General features: G+C 35.4%; 1 protein-coding gene across 4 annotated transcripts in view; it reads left to right on the top strand.

The window, feature by feature from the left end:
* LOC128018548 (glutamate receptor ionotropic, delta-2) overlaps positions 1-15,074 on the top strand; it is a 356,061-nt gene that overhangs the window by 207,592 nt on the left and 133,395 nt on the right. For all 4 annotated transcript variants that reach the window (XR_008184907.1, XR_008184906.1, XM_052604127.1 and 1 more), the window contains exon 3: positions 10,185-10,469. Coding sequence is in view for 2 of the 4 variants with exons in the window: in XM_052604127.1 (XP_052460087.1) it covers positions 10,185-10,469 (285 nt within the window). In the remaining 2 variants the exon portion in view is untranslated. The remainder of the gene's footprint in view (positions 1-10,184; positions 10,470-15,074) is intronic.

Raw genomic sequence — 15,074 nt, 5'->3', positions numbered from 1 at the left:
TCTTAGCCATGACATGTCCGAGAAAAAGAGGATGTGTAATTACTAAATAATATCTCAACACCCTGTGTAATGAAAGTTACATTTCTTTTTTTATTTCACTGTTTTAATCATCTATTTGCCTTTACTATTGCATTTTAATTAATCTGCAGTGCCCTCAATTAATATGAGGTTATAAGAAATGCTTGCATTACAATTATGAATAAATAGTAAATCTATTCTAATATAGTTTTAGATGGAATGCAGCATGTATTTAATAAAAAAATTTATTTTGTACCAATACTTAAAAAAAAGACTAATTTCTGAATATCCACTGATCCAGAACTGTCCTTTAGAATGGAAAAGTTATTAATATAGTCTGTATCTATCTATCTATCTATCTATCTATCTATCTATCTATCTATCTATCTATCTATCTATCTATCTATCTATCTATCTATCTATCTATCTATCTATCTATCTATCTATCTATCTATCTAGGACTTCTGTCCCATGCAACTGGAAAGTTTCATTTTCATAGACAAAATTCTCTGCTGTCCAAAATAATGATAAAAACCTATGAGAAAATGATGGCCTTTTCTATGAATATACAGTAAAACTGCATCATGTCAACTGCCTATTTGATGAACCCCAAAGGAGGAGCGATTTGCATGTTTTCTTCTCATAAAGATGTTAGGGACCAGATCTGTGGCATCTGGTGTTTTGCTTTAATTTAGATTTCTCCCCTTACCTTGTTTTATATCTCTCGTTCAATCGCCGCAAAGGGGCTTTGTTGCGAGACCAGCCCTTAGAGGAGATAAGAAGAGGCAGGTAAGTATGGAGACTTGCAGGGGAAAGAGAGAGCGAGAGCTAAAGAAGATGAATGGAATTAGATGAAAGAAGGAGGAGAGGGAGATGGATGCCGAGGAGATTTCTAATGAGTCACAGGTTGATTATATCCGTGTTAGCATGGGGAGAATCACTCATGATGAATGACTCCTTTAGTGCTTCAATTACAGGGGAAAGTTTGCAGATCTGGGGCCGGATTCACAAAAATCTTCTTAAGAAATAAATTAAGACATTTCTTAAGATAAATTCCACAAAGTTCATAAAAATGGTGCAATTCTTAAAAAAATCTTAAGTTCTCAAATTTATTCTTAAGAACATCTTAATTTTTTTCTTAAGAAGAAAATAACAGCCATTATCTGAATGAATATTTGACGCACTGCTAAACTCTGCTAAACTACTTGCGCTTGAGGTAGATTACCCTAATAATCATAATAATCACGCACCTTAGAGTGTATATTTTCGTTGCGACTTTGGCTGGTGCTCAGCTTCATGTTTTTAATGCAGCCTGTTTGTGAACAGTTACTTTTAAAATAGCCTGTCTCAAGCTGCAGCGATATGTTTCATTCATTTTTGTGCCGTGTTTTGCGCTTTCATCTGAGTGAACGCTTCCGGTATTTGAGTCCGCGCTTCTACAGCAAATGTGTCCTGCGCATTCATATGCGCTGAATACTGCCAAAGATTATGTATTTATAGCTTAAATTAACGGTGTCCAATTAAAGCTCCCTATATGACCCCTTTTAGAGTTTTTAAAGAGTTTTGAAGTCAGCAAAAAGCAGCTTCATACACAGGCTAATCATGAGCGATCATGTTTACATTAACAGTCATCTCCATCCCCAGTCCTCCTATGTATTATATGTAGCTGTTGTTGTAATGCTTAAATATAACAATTAATTTGAAATAACCCAATAAATTCATCAAATAATTATTATTGTTTGGGATTTAAGACAAGTCTGGGGTTGTCCTAAACTTAAGAAGTTATTTACGATGATTTTTAAGAAGATTGTTTTCAAGAATTAGAATTCTTCGTAGGTTTTGTCTTAAGAACAATCTTAATAAAAAAGATATGAATATTCTGATGAATTTTTGGGAATACAAAATATTCTTAGCTTTTTTTTTAATTTACAAAAATATGAAGAAAACGGCAGCTAAGAAGAAATTATTCTTAGGAATGTTTCGTGAATCCAGCCCATAGTCAGTGATGAGACATGCTCACAAAAATGAATAAGAACCCATCTAAACCAGCCAAATCTCATTTGCTGTTCTGGTTTGCTGGTTTTTGCCACTTGTCAGTTTGGGAAACCAGCTGAACACCCAACTAGGCAAGCCTATCCCATCTCATTCTGTTATTTTCAGCAGGACGCACACACAAGAACACTCTTTCAAAATAGGAACCCACTCTGTTTAACCGCAGGGATTTGGGTATTCAGACTAGTTTTACCTCAGCTCTTTTTTTTCACTCTGTCCCTTCTTGACTTTTTCTGTGGCTGCGGTGGCTGTTCTCGTACCTATATTTTAGTGTGCAGGTGTGCCTGCAGCTTTGCATTGATTTGATCCTCTCGTTGCAACCAGCTGGCACGCTTGCGCACGCGTCTTCATCACACAAACAGGCATACAGAAACAGATCCCGTCAATGCCATGAGACCGTCCCTTCATCAAGCACTTACATCCTGACATTTGGAGACTCTCCCACCTGGGACTGTTTGACTTGTTTTCCCTTACTGCATCACACATTTCTAAACAGCTCCTGTGGAGCGCGCTGACAAACATCTGCCACGCAGAAAGCATGCTGAGGTTGTAGCAGAGATGGTTATTGGCATTCACTTCTGTTTTTGTTCAGTTTTCTGTTCTCGTTAATTGTGTAACTTGCTGAAATTCAAAAAATGTAAATGACACAATATTACACCATGGGGGAGATAATGCTAACAAATGCTCATTCCTCTCCAGAATGGCTCATTCACTTTCTCTGGGTAATTAGAGAACAATGTCCAGCAATTGTATCTCTAATTAAACAACTGATAAGTATCTAATTAATTCTACTATGAGCTAAAGACAAATCTAAAGATATCTGTTTGCTCCAAGCTAGTATTTTGCCCATTTCCTTCCACTGACAGGAATAAAAACATCTTTCAGTGGAAAGGCTATGCTTGGGGTGGGAAGTGGGGAGGGGGGTTTGTCTTCCTCATAGAAATGACATCAACAAAAGCCTTCAATATAAAAAGAAAAGCCAGTACTCTCCTGGAACAAGTATATCTGTAGTGCTCAACAGTGTTAGATTTTCAGGGGAGAGAAGGGTCTCTGTGTCTTTGTGTATTTGTGTGTATGTCTAAGTGGTGACGAGAAACGCTAAGGACTCCTGAAATAGATGGATGTGAGAGGCCACAAGCTAAGCACTAAGCCAGATCTCTCAAAACATTTGTGTCTTGATTTTTTTTTTTTTTCTGTGTTTCTGTCTTCAGCTTTATCTCTCCTGCTTTTGCATGTATTTATAAATCCGAAAAGGTCTATTTATTCAAAATAGAAGTGAACAAATACACCCACAGGTATGAGCAGAGGGATGAGGTGAGCGTGTTGTGAGAAAAAAGGAGTGCAAACATGACAGCAGCAGCTGAGATTTACATTAGGTTTCGCTCATGTTGATCTGTCAGGAGTCAGTGCAGAAACGCTCTGTGCTTGCGGCGACGTCTCTCAGATGGGATTTGTGTGTTGCACTCTGGACTTGCTAAGACTTACACATCCCTATGTCATTGGGAACACATAACAACATGTGAGTTCCAGAAAGAAAGATCATTGATGACTAATGCACATATGAATCATATGGTATGTTTTTATTTTTCTTTTTTATGAATTTGTCTGATTGATTCGGAAATTTGAGTTTAAACTTAAATGATTCAATTTAATTTGCTTGTTTATAAAATCTGAATATGGGCAAATAATAAATAAAATGATAATTCTAGAACTGATTAACCACTTTGATATAGGTTTCATGTATGTATGTATGTATGTATGTATGTATATATATATATATATATATATATATATATATATATATATATATATATATATATATATATATATATATTTTTTTTTTTTTTTTACAATTTTATTAGTATATATAGTATTTATATTTATTAGTCTTCAGTGTCACATGATCATTCCGAAATTGTTTCTTTAATGATCAATGTTGAAAACAGATGTGCTGCTTAATAGTGTGGAAACCATAATACTGTTTTCTTTTCTTTATTATTTGATGAATAGAAAGTTCAAAAGAACAGCATTTATTTGAATAAAATCATTTATAATATTATAAATGCATTTTACCATCCCTTTTGAGCAATTCATTGCATCACTGCTTAATACAATTTTTAATTTCTTTAAAAATAAAACATTTATTTCAAATTGCACTAGAAATAGCTAAATTTTTAAAAACAAATTAATTAAGTTAACAAATTGTTTTGATATGTATAAGTGGATTGAATGAAGATGGATTGATTAGAGATGCAAAGATTAAATTAAATAATTTAATTTAGTGTCATGGTTAAAGGGAAACAGTTTGTGCATCAGTTGTATGTGAAGGGTACCTCAGGAGATAAGTCAAAGCCGTAAACAGTATTTGTCTGTTTTTTATTTTTAATGAAATGGAATAGAAAAGTTTGTCACTTTTTTATAATAAGCACAATCACAATTAGGTTGGGAAGAAACATATTGAACATGATTTGCTTATGCTAAATTACATGTATTAACAGTGAACGTCCTAAGTGAGTCAACTTCAAAAAACACAGTGATAAAAAACACACTCTTTAAGTACATTGTTTTTACCCTTTTTTAACTAATACAACATACTGTAGATAAGCAATTCTCTCTGAAATGAATCATGCTCCCTAATGCTACGACTGAGGGAATAAAGTAATTGCTCTTATATGGAATTCTGTCTACTTTCAAAGAAAATTAAGTCATTATTTTTATTTAAATGCAACATGATTGCACAGTAATGCACAGTGCAGTCCCTGGTGTTGATTAGTGCAAATATGAATGCTTGTGTTTTAACTTCAGTTGAAGGTTTAATATTGAGACTTAACAGGCCATGTCAAGACTTGATGGGATCATATGTAATCAAACAAATGGCTAAATTACAATACTTCATTTGTAATGATTGATCAGCACTGCTTTTCACTAACATAGTTAGCTATGACCTAAGAGGAATGTGGATCACTGACAGATCATAGCACTAATTCACAGAAGTGCTTTAATAAGTAAGGATTATCCAGTCTTTCCATTTTCAGTCAGTCCAATCCATAACGGAGGGCAGTGCAAAACGCTCTACATCATTAAACAAGATCTTATTAACTGGAGCTTGGCTTATTCAGCTTAAAACTTGTGCATTTAATCAATTAAGTTGCATATGTTAAGTTAATCATTATAATTCCACACTGTTTTTTGGGATCAAATGTCAAGGTTTCATTATGGTGTATTTTTAACATGATTGGTAGTGCCTTTTGTTTTTAAAGAATCATGTTTTCTTAACTCATAATTAAAACAGAAGTTTATTTCTCTTTCTTTCTTTTTCTCTTTCTGTCTTTCTTTTTTTAATTGGATGATCACTTTCATTCGTAAGGGTTGCTAGTATTTTGTTGAGGTCTTAAAATTATAGTCCAAACCTGAATTTCTTTCCACTGTGGAAAATAAAAGAAGAAACTTTGAAGAATGTTGGTCATTAAACTGTTTCTGTTCCCAGTGACTTATATTCTGTGGACAAAATGACAGTGGAAGTCAGTTGGAACTGAAACTTTTGGTTATCAGCATTCTGCAGAAGAATGAAATGCATTCAGGTTTGACATTTAAATTGTATGAGGTTAAGTAAATGATCTTAAGCAAATGATTTTCATTTTTGAGTGGACTATCCATTTAAATAGTTTTTTTTTTTTTTTTTTTCAGAGCAAAAGCTTTCCCAAATGAAAATCATTTTAAATATTCAACATTTACACAAAGATTGCTTTGATACCAAATATACCCATCATCAAAGGATCAAAAACCTCTTCAGCTCAACAACGCTGAAAGAGTCCCAGATTTTGAGAGGGAAACAAAATCCCCTGAATCTGTTTACAAAGTTCATTTATAGAATGATTTCAATATGAAGTGACATACAGTCAGATGCCTAGTAAGCACAAAGTCTCCTTTTCCAACTCATTTTAGTGCTACATGCTAGTGCTAGCAACATTTCTGCAAAACTAATGTTGTTTGTTATATGTTCTATGACAATTTCAAAGTGAAATGTCCATTGAGTTATGGTAAAGGCGCATTTAGTTTTATTAGAAACAAATGAACTTTAACCTGGCAAAATGTTATTACTTTGGTTGTGATGCGTATTGCAGCAGTCCATAAATTAAATGTCAGGTGAGTTGCTCTAAATGGTTTGTGTTTGAAGGTAATGTACCATATACCCTAAACCTAACTAAAATTGTTAACCATAGCAAATGTGAGATAAAAACCATAACATTTCAGGATGCTTTTACAAGTCTTTGAACTCTTTCGAGTGTCATAACGTGTTTCACGGGATTTGTGAAAGCCCTCTGCACTGCAAATGTAGTGCTGTACCAGGTGAGTTACCAAGCAAGTTTACTATTACAGTTTACTATGTTCCACACATACAGTAGGGAGCTGGCTATGTGATACATGCATCAGAATGTATTAGTTTACAAATCACACACTATGGTAAAAGTGATTGAGGTCATAACATTGTATTGCACACAGAACTGTGCAAAAGTAAGTCTTTATTAATCAATAATCTGCCCCGTAAGCATTTGTGTGAAAAGTAATTAAAGTTGTTCATACGCTTAACTGCCACTAGTGTTCATTTCAGCAAGAAAATGTATTGAATTGTATGCACAAAAACAGTTTTTGAGTTAAAAATTTTTAAAAAATAAAAATAAAAATAGGTAGAGGCATGTTTTTACAACTAGCCTCGATTGTCCGTTTCATCTTGCAGTTTGATTTTTCAGCACTATTGTTTGTGTATCCCTTCCTTTCATTCTGCCCCTGGTTGACACTTTAATTTGTATTATTATTATTATTATTATTATTAATGTTATTATTATTATTATTATTATTATTATTATTATTATTATTATTATTATTATTATTTTATTTTTATTTTTTCATGAGTTGGCAAAATTACATTGCTCCATGGCCCACTTCAACATACTGCGTTTTAACTTCAGCTATGCTAAATAAAATGAGTCTAGTGAGATGAATGTTCATGTCTGACATCAGTTTTGCTGCACATCCGGGAGCCACAAACAGAACAAGGGCAAAAAGAGTGAGGTTATTCATGGGAGGGACTTTCATTTCTTTGGAAATATACTTGAGCTTCATTATAAAATCAAGTTATGCAGTAGGTTGTGGAGTGCAATTATATAAATCATTGCAACAGCTCAATCAGAATAGTCAAGCACTAAAGCATATTTGCTGCAAAAAAATTTTTTGTAACCAATCAGCGCTATTAAAGCTGCATCAGTGCTGATGAGCATCTGTTTATGCAATGTATGAGTAAGTGCTTATGAATGGAATGTTTATCAAATAAAAATGTGAAAACTGTGTGTTTATACTGGAGAGCGCTGGTTTCCTCGCATGTTTTTCTATAAACACCCTAGCCTGTGTGATAGACTCCCGAATGTTTTTTTTTGTCTGACGGTATTCAGATGGGAGAGTCTGAAAGTTCTGAATTGTTAATGGAGCTCTAAGTGGAGGGAAAATAATCATATTTGCACAGTTCTAATTAAAGCCTTTGGTAAAGACATATTGATCACCACCACCTTTGGCTTGAACCATAAAATATATATTTCTCTAAGATGGAAAGCAACATAGTTACTTGACTGAACAAATGGGGAGTGAGTGACGTGTCCCATACTCGGAATTCGTGCTTTGCATTTAAGCCATCCAAGTGTGCACACACACACACACACACACACACACACACAGAGCAGTGTGCAGCCATGGTGTTGAGGGTGAAAGAGAGCGCTGGTCATTCACTTTCTCCACCTACAAACCCTGCCGGTACCCAGACTCAAATCTGCGACCTTTGGCTTACAAGTGTGACTTTCTAACCATTAGGCCACAAAGGCCCCCAACTTGATTGTTGTCGTAGAATTCCATCTATTTGCAGAACAAGAGAACTATGTTCTTACCATACACTGAAAAAAGTGATTTTGGAGAGTTGTAAATATAATCTGTGGAAACCATATAAAATGTACATGATTATTGCAGCCAGCCAACAAATTCTAAAGTAATGGGTAAATTCTACATATGCTACCCATTCATCAACAGTAAGAACCATCACATAGAAAAATGCAGTAAAATATACCCCCAAACCGTGAGTTTTTTTTTTTTGCTTTAAATTGCGCATGCGTCAGCCCGCATTTTTGATTGAGTGTGGACTCATATAAACACTGAAGCATTGTTAAAAGTAACACTGAAGCAGAGTTGAAGTTAATGAGATAATTAAGAAATTAATTGGGTCATGATTGACCATTATTGAAGACATCCGATGTTAACAAGCAGAATCACCAAACTAGAAAATCACAATTTGTGTGTTACCATTGTAGTGGTCAATGTTTCCTTTAGTTGGGTTCTTGAACCTTCAGATGTTTACTTTAGACTTTGTGGGGCTGTGTTAACAGAATGATTACAGACAAATCAGCCCAAAGACAATCATGTGTGCTATTGATTGTTGTTTGAACTAATTGTTATGGAAAGACCTGAATGCATCAGTTCAGGTTTCTTTAATGTATACATAAATTAAGTGGTGGGGGGGGGTAGGAAGTCAGCATTTTTTGGCATAATATGACATGTTTTTAAAAGCTAGTTCCACATAAAGAAATAATTATTATGTTTAGAAACACAGACATCAAGAATCAGAGTGAGCATCACAACAACGGTGACCATCAAAAAAGCATGTTGTAGCCAATAAAAACTCATCCATTGCTCCCATCATGCATTGCGGCATGAATAAATTATGAGCTGAACTGACTTTTTAACTTTTTAATAACTAAATTGTATTTTTGCTGAGATATTTTTTACCTAATTTTAATGAGTAAGTAGCTGTTGAATATATACATAAATGTGAGGTATTGTTACCCAATTTATGCAAGCATTTAATAGCTTTTTACTTCAGATAGTTTATACTCAATATATGGGATTAAATCTACCCCACCAAAGTCGATGCAAATTGTTACCTCACATTTATTGGGTAAATTCTATAGATTAGTTTTTACAGTGTATATAGGGATAGGTCACAATAGGTCTTAGCTGTTTTAATTTGGTACTTGAAAATTCTTTCATCATTTACTAACCCACGTTGTTTTAAACCTTTATGACTTTTTGGAAAAGCAAAGAAGATATTTTGAAGAATGCATGAACAAATGGATGAATGAATTAATGAATGAAAGGTTTGTTTACCATTGCCTTTTTTTTGTACAGACAAAAAAAAAAAAAGACAGAATTTTGTTGTTTTTGTGCAGACTGTCATTAATTTGAGCTAGAAAATGTATTGAATTGTATGCGCAAGTACAGTTTTGGTATAGGCAAAACATACATATACACAGACATTTCTCAAAATTATGACAGGATTTTGTTTAGTTTTTGGCTGGACTGTCCATTTAAGCTAGTCTATCTTGTGTTTATCCAGTTTAGCTAGGAGGACAGCTGGTCTTCCGTCAAACCAACCAACAACTGATAACTAACCAACAGACCAGCCTGACCAGCCTTGGAAACCAGCCAGAGGGCCTTTCATGCAAAGGATGATAACTGTATCGATAACTATAAAGTTTTAATAATCATCTAATCACATGTGAACAGGGCAGTCCACACCACAACAATGCCAAAACAAAGGAACAATATTGTTCGAATCACTTTTAAAACGTTTTTGTCCAGCTGATGAACAATAAAAACATAAAGAGCCAATCAGAATTCACTTGACTTTAAAGAGCTTGAACAGTTAATGTTATAAATGACAACTACAGTGTGTACTTATAATTAACAAAACATTATTATTCCATGGTTTGGTCATTAATATAGTTATCTTTAGAGTTATTGCTCTCTGTGTGAATGGGCCTCAAAACCATCAAACCAATATAAATAAATAAATAAATATAAAGTTTCTCAATTTCCCTAGTCTTACTTTACCATTTTATAAAGATTGTTAGAGGCTATTAAAATAAATATGTATACAGTCATGATTTTGTTATAGCGTCAACTATTATTTATCATTTTGTGGAGTTCTGAAAGCTAAAACAGATGAATGTAAGATTAAGTAAGTCATTATAAATCTTGTCTCATCTCTCTCTCTCTCTCTCTGTCGCCCACAGCATGCGAGTTGATGAACAGAGGTATCCTAGCCTTGGTCAGCTCTATCGGCTGTATGTCTGCTGGGTCTCTGCAGTCTTTAGCTGACGCAATGCACATCCCACACCTCTTCATCCAGAGGGCGCCCTTTGGCACTCCTCGATCTAGCTGCCCATCCACCAGTCACGCCCAACCAGACGACTACACCCTCTTCGTCCGGCCTCCCGTCTACCTTAATGATGTCATCTTCCAAGTGGTGATGGAGTATACCTGGCAGAAGTTCATTATCTTCTATGACACTGACTATGGTGAGTAGTTTCGATGTACTGATGGCAGAAGTAAGCGGCAGTAAGGAGCTCTCTCACAGTGTGTCCAATCAGTGACCACCACATTAACAGCCCCTTATTACCACCACAGAGAGGAAATTATACAGCATTATTGCTTCCTTTACTCATTATGCGTTTAAGGCAATTTGTCTGTATGTGTTTGAGAGAAAAGAGCATGGACTGTGAGTGAGGAAAATATAATCTGGCCATTCACAGATTAACCACATAGCCGACTGGGTTGTTGCCCACAAGACGTTAAATCCAAGAGGCCTGAAGCTGTTATTATTATTATTTTTTTCTTCCTTTGAGCTTTTACCCATTGCATTTCATGCCATTTCTCTTGGCCTTGCAATGCATTTCACTGACCAAGCAAACTGGGTAAAGTTAAATATGTTTCTAGATATGGCTGGTTTTTACTTGTTTTTGAGCTATGTTGCCGCCAACGGGCAACCGGAGGAAACACAGGGCCCGAGACAGATCTAAAGTATCCAGATAAACATTTGTTATCTATTCTCAATGTGAAAACATCCGAGCAACATTGCTCAAAAAGTTGCCCCAAGTATCACCAGCCTAATTGAATGAAAAGAGCACAGTGTGAACGATATAAAAGATGATAATAACATAACTCTGTATGACTTATAGTTGACTTATAGATTTAAAATGAGACCGATGTGACCAAATACTTTATGATGTCTGTAACATTATTTTTAATGGGGAAGTCTTTGTGGGGAATTCGTGGCCTAATGGTTAGAGGGTTGAACTCCCAATCGAAGGGTTGTGGGTTCTAGTCTCGGGCCGGACGGAATTGTGGGTGGGGGGAGTGCATGAACAGCTCTCTCTCCACCTTCAATACCACGACTTAGGTGCCCTTGAGCATGGCATCGAACCCCCAACTGCTCCCCGGGCACCGCAGCATAAATGGCTGCCCACTGCTCCGGGATGTGTTATGAGGCAGTGGAGTGACGCAAATACCACTGGTAGGTGACAATGACATGACAATTGTAGTACGTCTGGATTACATTCATTCACACATTCATACTATACAGAAGCTGCTTATTTTAATGGTTGCAAAGTTATTACTAATTTTAAAAGAAGTACATGATTAGAGAGTATATGTGATTTTGGAAGCAGCCATGCAGTGCTAAAATAAAGTAGCTTAGCAGGCAGCATAATTAAAATGTCTGCTTTCTAGAACACATATGATGCTTTAAAATCCTGCCGGTGTGGGGTTGTTTACTACATTTTGGAACAGAGCATGTGCTAGTGAGCCGGTTCAAGAGAGAAAGGGAGCACAATATAAGATGGAGGAATAGAGTGTAGTTTTGTGTGAATAGAACTCCATAGTTGATGATCCCTCTGTAGGGCACGCTCCGCTGCAGCAGGTTAAGGTGCGAATGAATAAGTACCTGTCCCAGAAGACAAACGGATATGATTTCAGCCATGTCCAGAGGATCATGTACCCTGGGCGGCTATCTAGTAATGAAGCCTTAGAGATCCTTTCCCCTCCTCCCTGCCTTAAGTGTGTGGAGAGCTTGACCAGTGACTCGGAAGATAGACTTCTCGGACACTGGCCACTGAGCAAGAGATCTTTAAGAGAGAACAAAGTGCTCCTAAATTGCTTTGACTTTTTTAAGATGACTTGGACATTAGAGAGTTCACTGGTAAACTGATTGTGTCTCCTTGGTATATCCTATTTATCAGGAACTAGTGGTGCTGGCAAAAGCCTCCAAAAAGACAAAGAAAAATAATCATTTTGCTGTCTGAGGTTTCCTCTCTATGTTAAATATCCTCTACCATATCTGAAGTTGTTCTAGGCAAGATTTCTAAATAAATTGAAGACTTTTTACGAGCTAAGTGGATTTTAACTGCAACTTCACAAAAATTGTATGCATCATTAATTAATTTGGGAAATATTTTTATTTATTTTTTAATATATGCAGTACATATAAGACTGTTCAAATGTCTGAGGTTACTGTTTTTGTTTATGGCACTAAATGTATACTAAAATATATATAACACTTTTATTCAGAAAGAATGCATGAAATGGTTAAGTATTTTTGAGTTGAGTATTTTTAACTATCACTATTCATCAAAGAATCCTGAAAAATACATTGTATTTAGGTTTCCACACAAAATTAAGCTTAATTAAAATTAAGTTTTAAATTTTTCACCAAATTAGCATATTACATTTGATTCTGAAGGAACATGATGACACTGAAGACTGGAGTAATGGCTGCTGAGAATTCAGTTTTGACATCACCGGAATAAATAAATAAAGAAGTTATTTTTAATTCTAATATTATTTCACAAATATTGCTGTTTTACTGTATGTTTGATTACATAAATGCAAACTTGGTGAGCATAAGAATTTTCTTTCAGTCACATACAATCATACTAACTCCAAGCTTTTATCAACAGTGGTGTGAATACAGTATATCATTATTATTATTATTAATATCAATGCATCTTCATAGATTAAAATTAATATTAAAAAAATAAATAAAAAGTTATATTTTATTTTAATAGTCCACTTTAGACATTCTAACTGTGAGTAACTCTGCAACTACTTGTCAACTAACTCTCATTAGAGCATTTGTAGACTGTTTGGTTAGGGTTAGTAGAATAAGTTTCCGTACTTGCAAAGTGCAGCTAAAGACGTGCAATGGAGAGAAAATCAAACCCATTGTTAATTCCTAAAATAAAAGATAGTGATTCAGAGAAAATGGAATTGTTTTATATATATATTTATATATTAGGGCTGTGCAAAAAATCGAATGCGATTTTCATGCACATCTCATCAGTAAAGACGCTCCTTTAATTAGAAGTATATCTCCAGCACGTGTGTTCAGATAAGGGTTGCCAGGTTTTCACAACAAATCCTTCCCAGTTGCTTCTCAAAAGTCCAAAACTAAAAGCGATTCCAGGAGGTTGCCAGATAAAAAATTGCTTCCCGGGGTTAAAATATAAGTTTTTTTTTTTTTTTTTTTTTTTTTTTTGGCATGGTTGTCTTGGTAAAATTCGCATGTTAGGGGCTAAATATCACATTATTAGTATTGGGGTTGCTTCGAACTGTGGACATGAAAAACAACCGCAGACTTGGCAACACTGGTTCAGGGGAAGCGGCAGTTACTACACAGAGTCGTAGTCTACCGACAACTTACACAAACTCGCTTTCAAAATCGACAAAGAATCGCCACCGATTTTAAAAATCGATTTTGTGTAGATTGTCAGTGAATTACGGCTCTGTGTAGTAAATGCCAACCAGTGTTGCCAAGTTTGTGGTTGTTTTTATGTCCGCGGGTCAAAGCGATAACGTGATATTTAGACCCTAAAATGCGAATTTTACCAAAGGAACCATGCCATAAAACTTATATTTTAACCCCGGAAACCAATTTTTTTTATCGGGAAACCTCCTGGAAACGCGATTGGGCTAGTTTTGGACTAGTTTTGAGAAGCAACTGGGCAGGATTTGTTGTGATAACCTGGCAACCATGATCTGAACACACGTGCTGGAGATATACTTTTAATTACAGGAGCGTCTTTACTGAAATCGCATTCGATTTTTTGCACAGCCCTAATATATATAATGTGATACAGTTTCTCGACATGCACAATTTCTAAAAGTCAAATTCTAATTTAAATTCCTGTTTTGAAAAGATTATGCAGCTAGTTAATAGAGACGTGTTCAACATACAGTGTTGTCTCACTGCTTAAGGTGAAGTCAATGACCTTTACTACGATTCCCTCCTTCCATAAATTCAGTTTGAATAGCCGTGGTGTAGCACTTACAATATTAGAATAGCCTGTCCAGCACTTTGCCAGACCAGGATAAGGTTAATTTAATGTGCAGCAAGTCCAAATTAGATTATTTCATGTTTAACAGACAAGTGGATGAAAAAAGATAAAGGAAACTGAGTCCCTCTTTTGTGGAGATAATTAATAATGATCTAGGCCAATGACCCTACTATTCTCTCGTGATAACCAGTCACCCTCTGCATTGTAGTAATAATATATTTAATTGTACATCTCCTCTTTTCCTTATTGATGACAAATTTTCCAGTAATATCGTTTTCATAAAACTTTGAATATACTCATTATAAAATGTTTCAGTATACAACCATCTTGGAGCAAAATAGGAATGTATGCTTGTCTAAGCTGTTCTTTTCATCTGGGACATTCCTCTATCTATCTGTCTCACATTTCTCTCTCAGCAAGATGAACTGTGACATGAAGATTTGTTTTTAGCCCTCATTGTCACTTGCTAGTGTCGTAAAGCCTAGCGGAAACATTAAACACAGTAGAGAGGATGCAGCTAGTGGGAAATTCACAGCGTGAGAGCTCAGTCAATCAGTGCTCAGCTACGGGTCTCAGATCTGGTCCTTTGGATTCTGCTCACAGTTTCTACCAGGCCATATATAACAGTGTTACTCAGAGCATCCATCTACAGCTCTGGAATCTGATTTAAAGAACTTCCATTAGCCAAAATAGTGCCAGTTCCCAGTAATCAGTAGACCGAACTGGAAACGGGCATGTATTGACTCATGTTAACCTTTTGAGTGACTTTGGTGCACATACGCTAATCAAGCC

The sequence above is a fragment of the Carassius gibelio genome, chromosome A8 (assembly GCF_023724105.1).
Source record: "Carassius gibelio isolate Cgi1373 ecotype wild population from Czech Republic chromosome A8, carGib1.2-hapl.c, whole genome shotgun sequence".
In the NCBI taxonomy this organism is placed as follows: domain Eukaryota; kingdom Metazoa; phylum Chordata; class Actinopteri; order Cypriniformes; family Cyprinidae; genus Carassius; species Carassius gibelio.
Note: the sequence above shows the minus strand (reverse complement) of the source record. Positions and strands in the feature narration are given on the sequence as shown.